Raw genomic sequence first — 11,375 nt, forward strand, 5'->3', positions numbered from 1 at the left:
GGGGTGCTGGGGGGGCCGGGGGAGGGCGGGGTCCGGTCCCTTTAAGGGGGGTGGCTGTCACTCAGAGAGCCCTTTTCTTTGCTGGAGAGCGGGACAGGCACCCAGAGGGGGGAATTCAGGGCGTGGGACCGCCAGGCAGGCGAGGGCTCCGCAGACAGCACCGAAGCAGCCGAGCGGGCGGTCGGGGCAGTTCACCAAGTCCAGCACCATGGGTGAGTATGGGGTGAGGGTGGCGGCCACCCGAGGGGCTGTCATTGGGGCCCCCTGGGGACCCTATCCCTGAGCCAAGCCCTCTGAAACTTTCCTCTGGCACCAGTGAGGTCCTGGTGACCCCGGTGTGGCCATGCCGGCCATAGGAGCTGCTCAGGGGGGATGCCTTGGCGTGGCAGGGATGGCGTTTTCTTTCTTTCCCAAAGCAGTTTTCTGTCCCCCGTGTGCTCGTGAGCTGTCTGTGGGGACAGATGCCATTCCCACAGCTTGTCCCACCCAAGCTCTCAGCTCATGGGTTGGAGAGATGAGAGCTCCTGTCTGGGGGCTGGCAGGAGCTGGGAGGTCCAGGCAGGGCCCTGAGACCTGTCACAGCTCGTGCCACTTGTATGCCAGCAGCCTCGGGAAAACGGAGACACTCCTTGTGCCTCAGTTTCCCTACTGATACAGCAGAGCTAATACTCACCAGCGTACCCCCGGGACATTGGGGGTGCCCTGTTCCCAGGGGTGCCTTGTGCTCCTGGCACGCCGCCTCCTCCTCCTGCCTGCAGCACATTGTTTGGTGCTGGCAGCAGCTGAGCCTGTGTACAAGACTCAGGACTGTGCGGCACAAGGGCTCTTTCTCTCCTCCTTTGCCCTCCCTAGGCATCCCCAGTGCAGCTTCCCAAAGCCCAAAGGGCTGTGGCAAGAACCTGTCAGGCACTGTTGCATCCCGGGACTCGGAGTCTCCTGGGAACGGAGCCGTTCCCTGTGCCCCAGCACAGGCACCTGCCATACCACTTCCCAGGTGGCTAAAAATAAAAGTAGGAAAGGCAGGCTTGGCCCAGCACCCCACTGGGTGCACAGGGCCGTCCCCGTGGGTCCCAGAGAGGTTTAGGAGCAGCTCTGGCCAGGCTGAGTGGGGCCCCCCCTGGAGCTGCTTCGTCCAAGGCAAACAAGAGGGAGGGGTCCCAGCACTCCCCTATAGCGCTGCCTTTGTTCCCTGTTTGCTCTTGGCATGGGGCAGCCACTGGGGTGGCAGTGCCAGGACAATCCCCCATTGTCCTCGGTGCCACTGCGCAACCTTGCTCCCAGTGGGGAGGGGACAACGCTGCTGGCCAGGACCCCATGGCTTCCTTGTCCTTTGAGGGAGGAGATAAGCACTGTGGGATTCGTGGAGGGAGCGTGGGTTTGGCGTGGGTGCCTTCTTGGCATTCAAGGCAGAAATGCTATGGCCAGATGGGATGTGCGCAGGCAGCCACTGTGCCCTGGGCAGTGGGGTGCCAGAGCCTACATCTTGGGGAAGGGGAGCAGCTTCCCTGCACACAGCCAGGGTAGCAGGTTGTCCCAGCTTAGCTGAGGCCAAACTGATGCTCTGGACCCAGATGCCAGTGGCTGCAAACCCACCTGGCTGCCTGTCCCCAAAGCAGGCAGGACAGTGGCTGGCTGAGCGCTCCAAACCCAGCCCACTGGGAATCTGAGCTAACCCTCCTGCATGTTAGAGCCCTGATGTGCAGAAGGAGCAGGTGCCCATGGCCCCACTGCTGAAGAAAAACAACATTTAGGTAATCCAAGCAGCACGCTGGCATGTGTCCTCGCTTTCCCTCCCCACACACAGGTCCTGGAGGACTAAATCTATTACACAAGTGCTGTCATTGAGGGAACTGCCACAGCTCCTCTCTATAAGCACATCTGCCCACACAAAGGGGCTGCTGCAGCCCTGGCTGCCCGCAGGGTGCCAGGCGAGGGGACAAGTGCAGCCCAGTGTGCCACCTGGAATCCTGGAGAGCTCGGGGTACATGCTGGCTCCTGCTGGGCTGTCCCAGACTGTGCCACATTGCTGGATCTCCACTGAGGTTTGCCTCTGTGGAGGTGCTGGGCTCCCCTTCATCTCTGATGGTAAAAGAACAGTTGCAGGCAGCTGGCATGGCCACTGGGCTGTGCTGGCAGTGGGGAGCCCATTAGCAGCTTGTTTGCCAGGTCCCACTGGCATTACACTGTATCACGCTCTATTTCCATCTCATTTCTCACAGGTCAGCATGGCTGGCTCGCCTTGGCCCCTCACAGCCCCACGCTGCCATCACCCCCATCCCCGGGCACCCTTGGGTGGGCTCCTGCGTGCTACTTAAAGAGCTCTCAGGGAACCTGCTGGGTTTGGCTCCCCAGCACCATGAGGAATCATTTCTGGGTTTTCCTTTAATGTGCTTCCCTCTTCCTGCCAGGCACCTTTCTGCCCCTGAGCTTGCCTGCCCCTGAGATGTAGGCTCCAAGCAATCCTCATCCTGGCAGTCTCGTCCCACCTCCCTTCTTTTCTCCATAGGTTTACTGGAGTGCTGTGCCAGATGTCTCATCGGGGCACCCTTTGCTTCGCTGGTTGCCACTGGCTTGTGCTTCTTTGGGGTAGCGCTGTTTTGTGGCTGTGGGCACGAAGCCCTCACAGGCACTGAGCAGCTCATCGAGACCTACTTCTCCAAAAACTTCCAGGACTATGAGTATCTCATCGACATGTAAGTACCCTGCTGCAGGGCATCTCCCTCACACTGGAGCCCCTCGTGTCTTTGTCTTGTTCTTTGCCAGCACAGGGTGTCCAGCTGGGCTGGCCAGGGCAATGGTGTCACCAAGTGACATGGAGACCCCAAGCTGCCTTTGCCATGTGCCGGTGCCACAGCTCCATGGCAGGGTTCAGTGGCCACTTGTTTTCACTTCATGCCATTTTTTATCTGACCCTCGCTAGGTGCCCTGGGTAGAGCTGGACCTCTGCACTGGGTAGGTATGGAGGGTATGAGGGAGTTGGTGGCAGCCCACAGCCTTGCTTGCCACAGCTTTGCCCCAGCTTGCTCCTCTTGTAGCTTCACCCTCCGTTTCGGTCCCCCTGGGGCGGCGTGGGGAGGGGTAAGTCACGGTGGCCACGCAGGGCTGAGCTCTCCATCACCTGAACATCCCTGCCCACTCCTCTCCCTGGCAGCATCCATGGTTTTCAGTACTTCATCTATGGCACAGCCTCCTTCTTCTTCCTCTATGGATCCCTGCTGCTGGCCGAAGGGTTCTACACTACCGGCGCCGTCCGGCAAATCTTTGGGGACTACAGGACCACCATCTGCGGCAAGGGCCTCAGCGCTACGGTAACTGGGGGCCCGAAAGGGAGGGGAGCGCGAGGCCCCCAGCGAGCTCACTCGTGGCAGCGGGTGTGTCAGTGTTTGGGAAAGTGGCTAGGACATCCTGACAAGGTGATCTTAACCGGGGTTTGACACCCCTTCGCGCGCCCCAGCGGGTTCGCCACGCTCGGCGTGGCCAAAGGGCAGGAGACTGGGGCCGTCCGGGTTTTGGGGTATCCCAAAGGGAAGCGCAGCCCGGTCGCCCTCCCCCAGGCCTGCCGTGGCCCCTGGGGACCAAAGCAGCACAAATGGCCCCATTTAGTCCAATCGCTTCATGCTTAAGCATTGGCAGGGAGAGCCATGAGCATTCCTGCTGCAGTGCTTGGCAGCCCAAAGCTCTATGGCACCTGGTACCCCCGGGATCGTCCTCTCTGCTGAGCTTGGGAACCATGACAAAGTGCTGGCAAAGGGACCTTGTGGCCTGGGGGAGCGGAGGGGCATGGCTGTGGTTCCCTCGGGGGCTGGTTGGGGTGGCACCATGGAGGGAGGGCAGGAGAGCCACATTGACACGCCAAGGCAGTTTTGCAGCTGCCCCCCCGCAGGGACCATACCCTGCTTGGCCGTGGCCACGGTTATCCCTCCCCCCACCGAAAGTGGCAGCCATCCTGCTGCCGCTGGTCACCCCCATGCACACGTAGCTGGGCGTGGATCCGGGACTGGCACTGTCCCCGTGAGCCACAGGAGCTCCCGGCTGGGGCTGCTGCCCTGTGCTGGCTGCCTGGGGACACGCTGGGTTTGGCAGAGCTGGATGCAGCAGCATCGCAGTCCCACACCTGCCCCACACCCTCCCCTGCCTGGGGAACCTCGCGCTCCCCTGTCCATGTCCCTGGACCCTCGGTAACCACGGCTCTGCCCCGGTTTGTCCTGCCCCTTGCAGTTTGTGGGCATTACCTATGTCCTGACCATCATCTGGCTCCTGGTCTTCGCCTGCTCTGCGGTGCCCGTCTACATCTATTTTAACACTTGGACCACCTGCCAGTCCATTGCCAACCCCACCAAGACCACGGCCAGCATTGGCACCCTGTGTGCCGATGCCAGGATGTACGGTGAGTGCCGGGTTCACCACCCAGGAGCCAGGGCTCAGGGCAGAGGAGAGGGGATGGAGGAGAGGACCCAGGCACAGTAGGCTGGGATAAAGCAGGGCAAGTGCTTAAGAGCCCTGAAACACCAGGGTGTGCATGACACACGTGGCTGTGGGAAGCTGAGCAAGGAAGCCAGCTGGCAGCTGTGCCCAGCTCACCTGGCTCCCACATCTCTCCAGGTGTCCTCCCCTGGAATGCTTTCCCTGGCAAGGTGTGTGGCACCAACCTGCTCTCCATCTGCAAGACCAGTGAGGTAAGTGCTTCCTGCCGTTCCATGTGTGTTGCCCTCAGTTCTCCTGGCCTGCCCAGGCAGCACATGGGACCCTGGGAGCTCACTCCTCTCTTCCCTTGCAGTTCCAGATGACTTTCCACCTCTTCATCGCAGCCTTTGTGGGGGCAGCTGCCACGCTGGTCTCACTGGTGAGTCAGTGCTCCCCTTGTCCAGCCGTTCTCATCCGCCTGGCACGGAAGTGGGGGCAAAGGACAGCAGAGGTGGTGGGCATGGATGGGACAGAGCCTGTGCTCGTGTCATTTTCTGGCACGTAAGTGCAGATGGTGAACTGAGGCCGTAAGAAGGTGGAGGTGGCTGCTGGAGGGGATCTGGAGAGGCTTTAGGAGAGCTACAGGGAGATGTCCTGCTGCCAATGCACTGAGTCCCCTGCCTTTCCCCAGCTCTCCTCTCGCTTTACGCCGGCGAAAGGACACTGCTGTGTCCTGATGGTGCAGTGGGGCCATGGGGCTCTGTAGGGTGCTGCCCTGTTGGGGTGTGGGGCTGGGGGACGCCCCCTCGCTCACTCTTTTCCCACCCACAGCTCACCTTCATCATCGCCGCCACCTACAACTTCGCAGTCCTCAAGCTGATGGGCCGAGGCACCAAGTTCTAGCCCGCGCGGCGGAGCACAGCCAGACCAAGCGCCCTTCTTTTCTCTAACCCCGAGGCTTTAACACTGCAGCCACCTGACACCAGGTCTCCTGCCTTAACTCTGCCTTCGCTGATGACTCCCCTCCTCTTCCTCCCTCGCATCCATCGTGCTGAGCGTGACCAGGAAGGAGAGCTTCCCACCAATGGACACCTCTTCATGCACTTTTCTCTCTTTGCTCATCCGTAACCGGTTCGCTCTAGAGCCAAGCCCGTCAAAACCAGCCAGAGAAGAGGAGGGACTTACTCCAGTGTCCTGATTGTTGCCTAGGGATGAGCAAACGCCTTCATGCTCCTGGGAGGAAGAAATCCATGTAGGTTGCTCCGTGAGTAGCAAGAGGCTACCCAGAGAGAAAAGGAAGTTGGCCCAGTCCTGGTACCATTGCTAGAGACTCTCCTGGAGCTGTCTGCTGTCACCACCCATGGATGGAGAATAAGAGAAGGATTTTTTTTTTTCCTTAGCAGAGAGAGATGAATTTAACCTAAATTGCCTGCTGCAGCCAAGGCAAAGGGAGTTCAGGGCAAGGATCTTCCCAGTGTGGAGAAGAGAGTGCTGACCCCAATGCCGATAAAGCCCTAACCCAGCTGCCCCTATTAAAGCCTAAAGGAGTTTGGTGTCTCTGTAGACAAAGGGGTACTCTTGGCTTTACCCTCCAGGCAGCAGAGAGGCAGCAAATAGGTTTGACTGAGAGGGGACATCTCTGCAGCAAGCCCTGGGAGTGTAGAGCCAGAGCCATCCCTCCGTAGGCAGGGGATAACCCTCAGGACTGCGTGCCCTGCCCTGCCCTGCCAGCGCCGCGCTCGCCGCCCGCTCTCGGCCCTTCACAATGGTGCTCTTCTCTGGGGTGATGTCTGCTTCTCTAACCTCCACTGCGCCGGAGAGCTTCCTCTGCTTCTCACCCACGTCAGATGTAACCGTCCCTCGCTCTGTCCCCTTCGCCCCCTCATTCTCTTTTCCTACAAGTCAGTACAGCTGTCTGGTGACTGCCAGGGTGGGAGGGACTGGCGGCATCTCGCTTCCAGGTGAAACCCGTGGAGGAATTGAGGAGGGAAGGAAAGGTGGTGGTTTGGGGCAGAAACACAGCCAGTCTCTGCAATCCAGATCCTTTCTGGTGTCAGTTCAGTCTTTCCCCATGGAGTGGGGCAGCAGGGCAAGGGGTTTGGTGGAGGTGGCCTCTCCTCCACGACTGTTCTCCAGTTGGAGGAAAGCCCTCTGGCTGGGTAGCATGGCTCCAGCCAGACCTGCCAAAATGCTGCTTCCAGTCCTCCCCCAACAACTGGTATTTTGATTTGCTCTTCCCTGCCTCTCCTTAATGCTAATCTTTGTGTTTATTTATTGGAGAAACTACTTTCAGTGGCAGACTGTAGCTCCATCTTGCATGGATTTCTTTTTTTTTTTTTTTTCCTGTGTCTGTATTATTGTGATATATTTTTTAAGTGCTGGTTTCAGCAGGGGCAAGGATAAAGAGGCAGATCTGCTGAGCAGTGAATTTGAAGGATCCTTGCCGCCGGGAATGCTGAAATAGGTTGGCCAGGCTACCAACGCACATGGGATGGGGAGGGGGGAGATGCCAGGACGGGGTGGCAGGGTGGGGAGAAACCAGTCAAGATCTGGAAATTCACATCAATGCTATCTCTCTTGGGGTTTGCTGGGGTTTTATTTGATATCCATTTAACAAAAAATAACCAGATCCTCCTTCCCACTCGTGGCCCCAGACCCCACACACGCACACACACACGCACACACACACACAGACAAACACACGGGCAAAAAGAGTTAATCGACTGAAAGTGTTTCCTTCATTTCTGATCTAGAATTTCAACTTGTTAACAAGCAATAAAAAGGAGCAAGTTTTTAGAGACTTATCTTACAAGATGTATTTTATAAAAATTAAAGAAAATAAATTAAAATTAAGAACATTCTGAACAAGGTATATGTCTGCCTGTCCGTTTGTTGTGCTGGCTTTCCCAACCCTGCCCTGCCCACAGCCAAAAAAAAAAACAAGCAGAGAAGGGGAGGCTGCAGAGGAGAAGGGCTCAGAGGAGCAGCACTTTTCAGCCCCACTGCTGGCCAGCAGTCCCTTCAGGAGTTAATCAACTCGCTCCAGTCATGAGGTTCATAACCCTGACTTCAAAATCTTTGTTCCCAGCTGGGGAGCCCTTAAAACCTCTATTTCTCTTCCAGCCACCCAGAGGAAATCTGGTGTCTTGTAGCAGCCGCTTGATTGTGTTTGGTGATGTGCTGCTGCCCTTTAATACTCAGCCCACATGGTGACAGCCCCTGTCATGTCTCCTTACGCAGCAGCTACAGCACAACCACAGCAAAATCAACCTGCACGGCTCAAGCTGCAACATGTTCGGGACAAGCATGTCCAGAGCCACACAGAGTGTGCAATTCCCTCACTTGTAGAGAGTCTTGTGTGGAGTGGGATGGTCCCGGTTAAGCGCAAGGGCACACTGGACTGTCACAGGGCCCTACATGTCCAGCCTCTTGCTGCAGGATTGTTAACAGTGTGCTGGTGCGTGGGATGGCTGCTGCCTTTCTGCCCCGATCAGACACATGCTGCTCTTAGGTGCATGTTTCCACAGCAGCTGCTCAAAAATTATTGATTCAGATGTTGCTTCTCTTGGAAATTCTCCCCAGGAGCTGTGAAGGGAGAGAGACCACAGAAGGATGCTCCCAGCCCCACGCTAAGACCCCTGGACCACTCCAGTTTGCAGCAGGTCTGTCTGAAAGGCAGATTTCAGGCACATGGTTATGTGCCCAGGAGCAGCAGAGTGGGCTGGGAGCTGTCAGGCTGATCCTCACCCACGGCCAGGACCTTCGCTGCTCTTCCTAAGTGGGACTCAAGCCCAAATCCCACCCTTCCCTCTCTCCCTTGGCTTCAGCCCCCTGCAGGCAGGCAGCAGTTTCCCATGCATCCTGGCCAGCAGAGGTTTAGCTCATGGGTTGCTGCTGCCCCAGCTCAGTGGCACAGCTGTGCCTTGCCCTCAGCTCACAGAAACCCGTGGGGCTGCAGCCAGCATCAACGGGGCCCTTTGTTCCCGGCGTTCCCAGATGCCACCACCCTCCTCTCCTCATGCTGAAAGGGCCCTGTGTGTACACAATCAGCCACTGGGCAGGAGCGAGCTGAGGAACAAAACACCATTTCTTTCCCCTGGCGGAGACTGGTGCCCACCCCGGCCGTGGTGAGGGCTGGGGACACACAGTAGTGTGTGAAAGCATGGCCAGGGTGCCGGGCAAGTCCGGCGGTTGAAGGACACATGTAGCCTCCTCAGGTGTGCCCTTGGCTGTGCCCGGCTGCCACCCCCCCTGGGCACATGGATCCTGCCCTCACAGCTCCTTTCTTGGGCACGCAGTGCCCTCCAGGAACTGGCTGAGAAAAGACAGGGAATAAATAAACTCTGATTCGTACCAAAGCACATCTCTGTAAAGCCCATCAGGAGAATTCCCAGGAGGAGTCTAGTGGCTGAACTGTGGCTGCACTTTGCTCCCACAAAGGCTGGACCAGAGAAGGGGACCCTGGAGCAGGTCCCATGGGCTGCCTTGCCGGCAAAAGGGCAAGGTGACTCCCACCCCTCCATCCTGTGCCCGGCCGCTCCGGGAGATGGCCCTGCGCGCCCCTGGGAGAGGAGAGGAAAGGGGAGAGAAGGGGAAGGCGGCACCCAGGGGTGTTGGTGATGACCATGGGTCCCCAGCCCTCCCCAGGGGCGAAGGGCCGTCGGGCTGATGCTCCTGCCGGCCGCCCCCGCATCTCCCGTCCTGCGGCCCCGCATCCCCGGTCCTGCGGCTCCTCCCCGCGGCCGCCGGACGCAGCGCCGGCTGTCCGGGCAGGGGACAAGGCGGGGACGAGCCCTTGTTCCCCCCGCGGCCCCGATCCCCCTCCCTGCCCTGCCCGGCCCCCGCGGCGGCTGACAGTGCTCCCCGGGGACCCCTCCCTTGAGCCTCGGGAGCCCACCGGGACACACCAGAAACATCACCGGCGGCTCCCTCCAGAGCCTTTCTCTACAGTGGGCTCGGTCCTGCACAGCTCTCAGCATGGGAACAGTACATAAAAGCTACTCTGGACATCCAGCCACAGCCATTCCTAGCCCTGACCACAGAGCACATTCCTCTGAAGCCACACAGGCAGGTACAGTCTCTTAGCAAGGGCTTGGGCTCAGCCCTGGAAAGGTGGTGTGGGATGAGCAGGAAGGCTCAGGGAAAGGGGGCAGTGCTGGAGGCAAACCCAGGGCTGCCCTGGCTCGGCCCTGCATCCTTCCACCTGCACTGACACTTGGCAGAGGGGACAGAGGGCACAGCGGGCACAGCAGCCAGGGCAGGGCACACTCAGGCTGCTCCTCAGGGCAGCTCCCCCAGCCTGGTCCTGACTTCAGTTCAGGCAGGGAAAGGGCTGTGAGGGGTGAGCTGTGCCAGGCAAGCAGTCCTGCCTGCCAGAACCATGGTGTGGTACTGTCACCTCCCTGCCCTGGAGGAAGTCCTCACCTGCCACTTCTCAGGCACCCAGCTGCTTTCTCTCCATCTCTGGGCACAGTCTGGCTATACCAGGGAATTGCCTGAATACCAGGCGGGAATAGCTGGTGGGAAGTCATAGAATCATAGAATGGTAGAACTGCCTGGGTTGGAGGGGACCTTAAAGATCACCTGGTCCCAACTCCCCTGCCACAGGCAGGGGCAGCTTTCACTAGACCAGGTTGCTCAGAGCTCCATCCAGGCACTTCCAGGAATGAGGCACCCACAGCTTCTCTGTTCCAGGAGTGGAACAGTCTCACCCAAACCCTGTGATGCTTCCAAGGCCAGAATCATCTCCCTCCGGACCCTGTTCACTGTCTGTTTTCAGCTCTCTTTTGAAATGGCCAAATTAAGGGGCTGGAGGCCCTCAGATACTCCAGCCCACATTTTAAAAGCATGATTTCCAAGGACTTTGGACCCTCCACTGCCTCCTGGAATCGTGGATAGGCAAGACCCATGAGGAAAATAAACTAAAAGGTTCTGCCAAAAGAAACAGCAGGCACAGGCTCTGCAAACACAGAGAAAGCCTCCCAAAATAAGCAGCCATCCTGGCAGGACAGCGGACAAGAACAGTCCCCATATGCTGATTTCCTTCTTGGCATCCTATGGAAATCATGCCTGGTTACAACCCCCTGGAGCCTGAGGGATCAGTTCCAAGATCACAGGAAGAACTCATAGGAAAGTACCGGGCTTGCTGCTGAGAGCCCAGGCTGAGAATTTAAAATGTAGTGACAGAAGGAAGCAATGTGGAAGGTTTCTGTTATGAAAGTGTTTTCTGATACACTCTTGAAAAGGCAAAACTGCTCATTGGATTCAGCTCGTGAGTTCTATTCCTTCAGCTCCTGGTCTAGTTAGGCACACTAAGGAATAACGAACCCCTCTGATCCCTGATCCCTTAGTGACTTCTCTCTGCCAAATGCTGTAACCAACCACATCCCTCAGGAGAACAGAATAAACCAAGCAGGCAGCCTCTTCCTGATAAAACACAAAGGCAGGTCTCTGCTGGGATGTGCATGTCCTTCCTGGGAAGAGATGCTAGAAAAGAGTATATCCCAGCTTGACATTAGCAGGGAGGTGAATCCGAGCTGGGAATGCTTCTGGGTTTTATTTTTACCACTGCTGTGGGAAAGCCTGTAAAATCTCCAGAGCCACGGCAACATGGATGCTCCTGTTCCCCCAGGCTCGGCAGGGCTGGCAGGGCTGCGTGTGTCACCTGCACAGGGACAGCTCCTGCTGCAAGCTCTTGGTGGCTGCCATTAACTTGTACTTAAGCCCAGACAACTACTGATTTTTGGGGTGGTTTATTTTTTTGGTTTCTTTTTCTACAGTGTGTCTAACAGCCATCAGGATTTTTAAAACTTGAGCTGGCAACAGGTTCCCACAGTTGTAGGAACTCCTGGAGCAGGAGATCTGTGCTGGGTACCTTGCAGATGCTCTCAGCAGCTGCTGTTAAGGCAGGAGGAGGCGAGACCCGAGGTCTGCTGGATACGAGCTGAGGGAAAACCTTACGCTGCTTCCCT

The 11,375-nt window shown here is 57.7% G+C and overlaps 1 protein-coding gene across 2 annotated transcripts; it reads left to right on the forward strand.

The window, feature by feature from the left end:
* Nucleotides 1-77: 77 nt before the first annotated feature.
* Nucleotides 78-7,274, forward strand: PLP1 (proteolipid protein 1). Of its 2 annotated transcripts, none has more exons than XM_027725337.2 (7): nucleotides 78-212; nucleotides 2,507-2,693; nucleotides 3,152-3,413; nucleotides 4,219-4,387; nucleotides 4,603-4,676; nucleotides 4,778-4,843; nucleotides 5,236-7,274. In XM_027725337.2, exons 1-7 carry the CDS (start codon nucleotides 209-211, stop codon nucleotides 5,305-5,307), a joined length of 834 nt encoding a protein of 277 aa, XP_027581138.1. In that variant the 5' UTR covers nucleotides 78-208; the 3' UTR covers nucleotides 5,308-7,274. The 2 variants fall into 2 exon arrangements, with proteins under 2 accessions (XP_027581138.1, XP_027581147.1); XM_027725346.2 differs by having other exon boundaries at nucleotides 3,152-3,308.
* Nucleotides 7,275-11,375: the final 4,101 nt, after the last annotated feature.

This window comes from Pipra filicauda, unplaced genomic scaffold (genome assembly GCF_003945595.2).
Source record: "Pipra filicauda isolate LSUMZ 115617 unplaced genomic scaffold, ASM394559v2 scaffold9_size5747161_pilon, whole genome shotgun sequence".
NCBI lineage: Eukaryota > Metazoa > Chordata > Aves > Passeriformes > Pipridae > Pipra > Pipra filicauda.

Excerpts from the sequence above, each read along its gene's own strand:
- PLP1 (XM_027725337.2), top strand. Across the intron at positions 4,388-4,602 it reads TGCCGATGCCAGGATGTACG|GTGTCCTCCCCTGGAATGCT; the intron begins GTGAGTGCCGGG and ends ACATCTCTCCAG. Across the intron at positions 4,677-4,777 it reads CCATCTGCAAGACCAGTGAG|TTCCAGATGACTTTCCACCT; the intron begins GTAAGTGCTTCC and ends CTTCCCTTGCAG.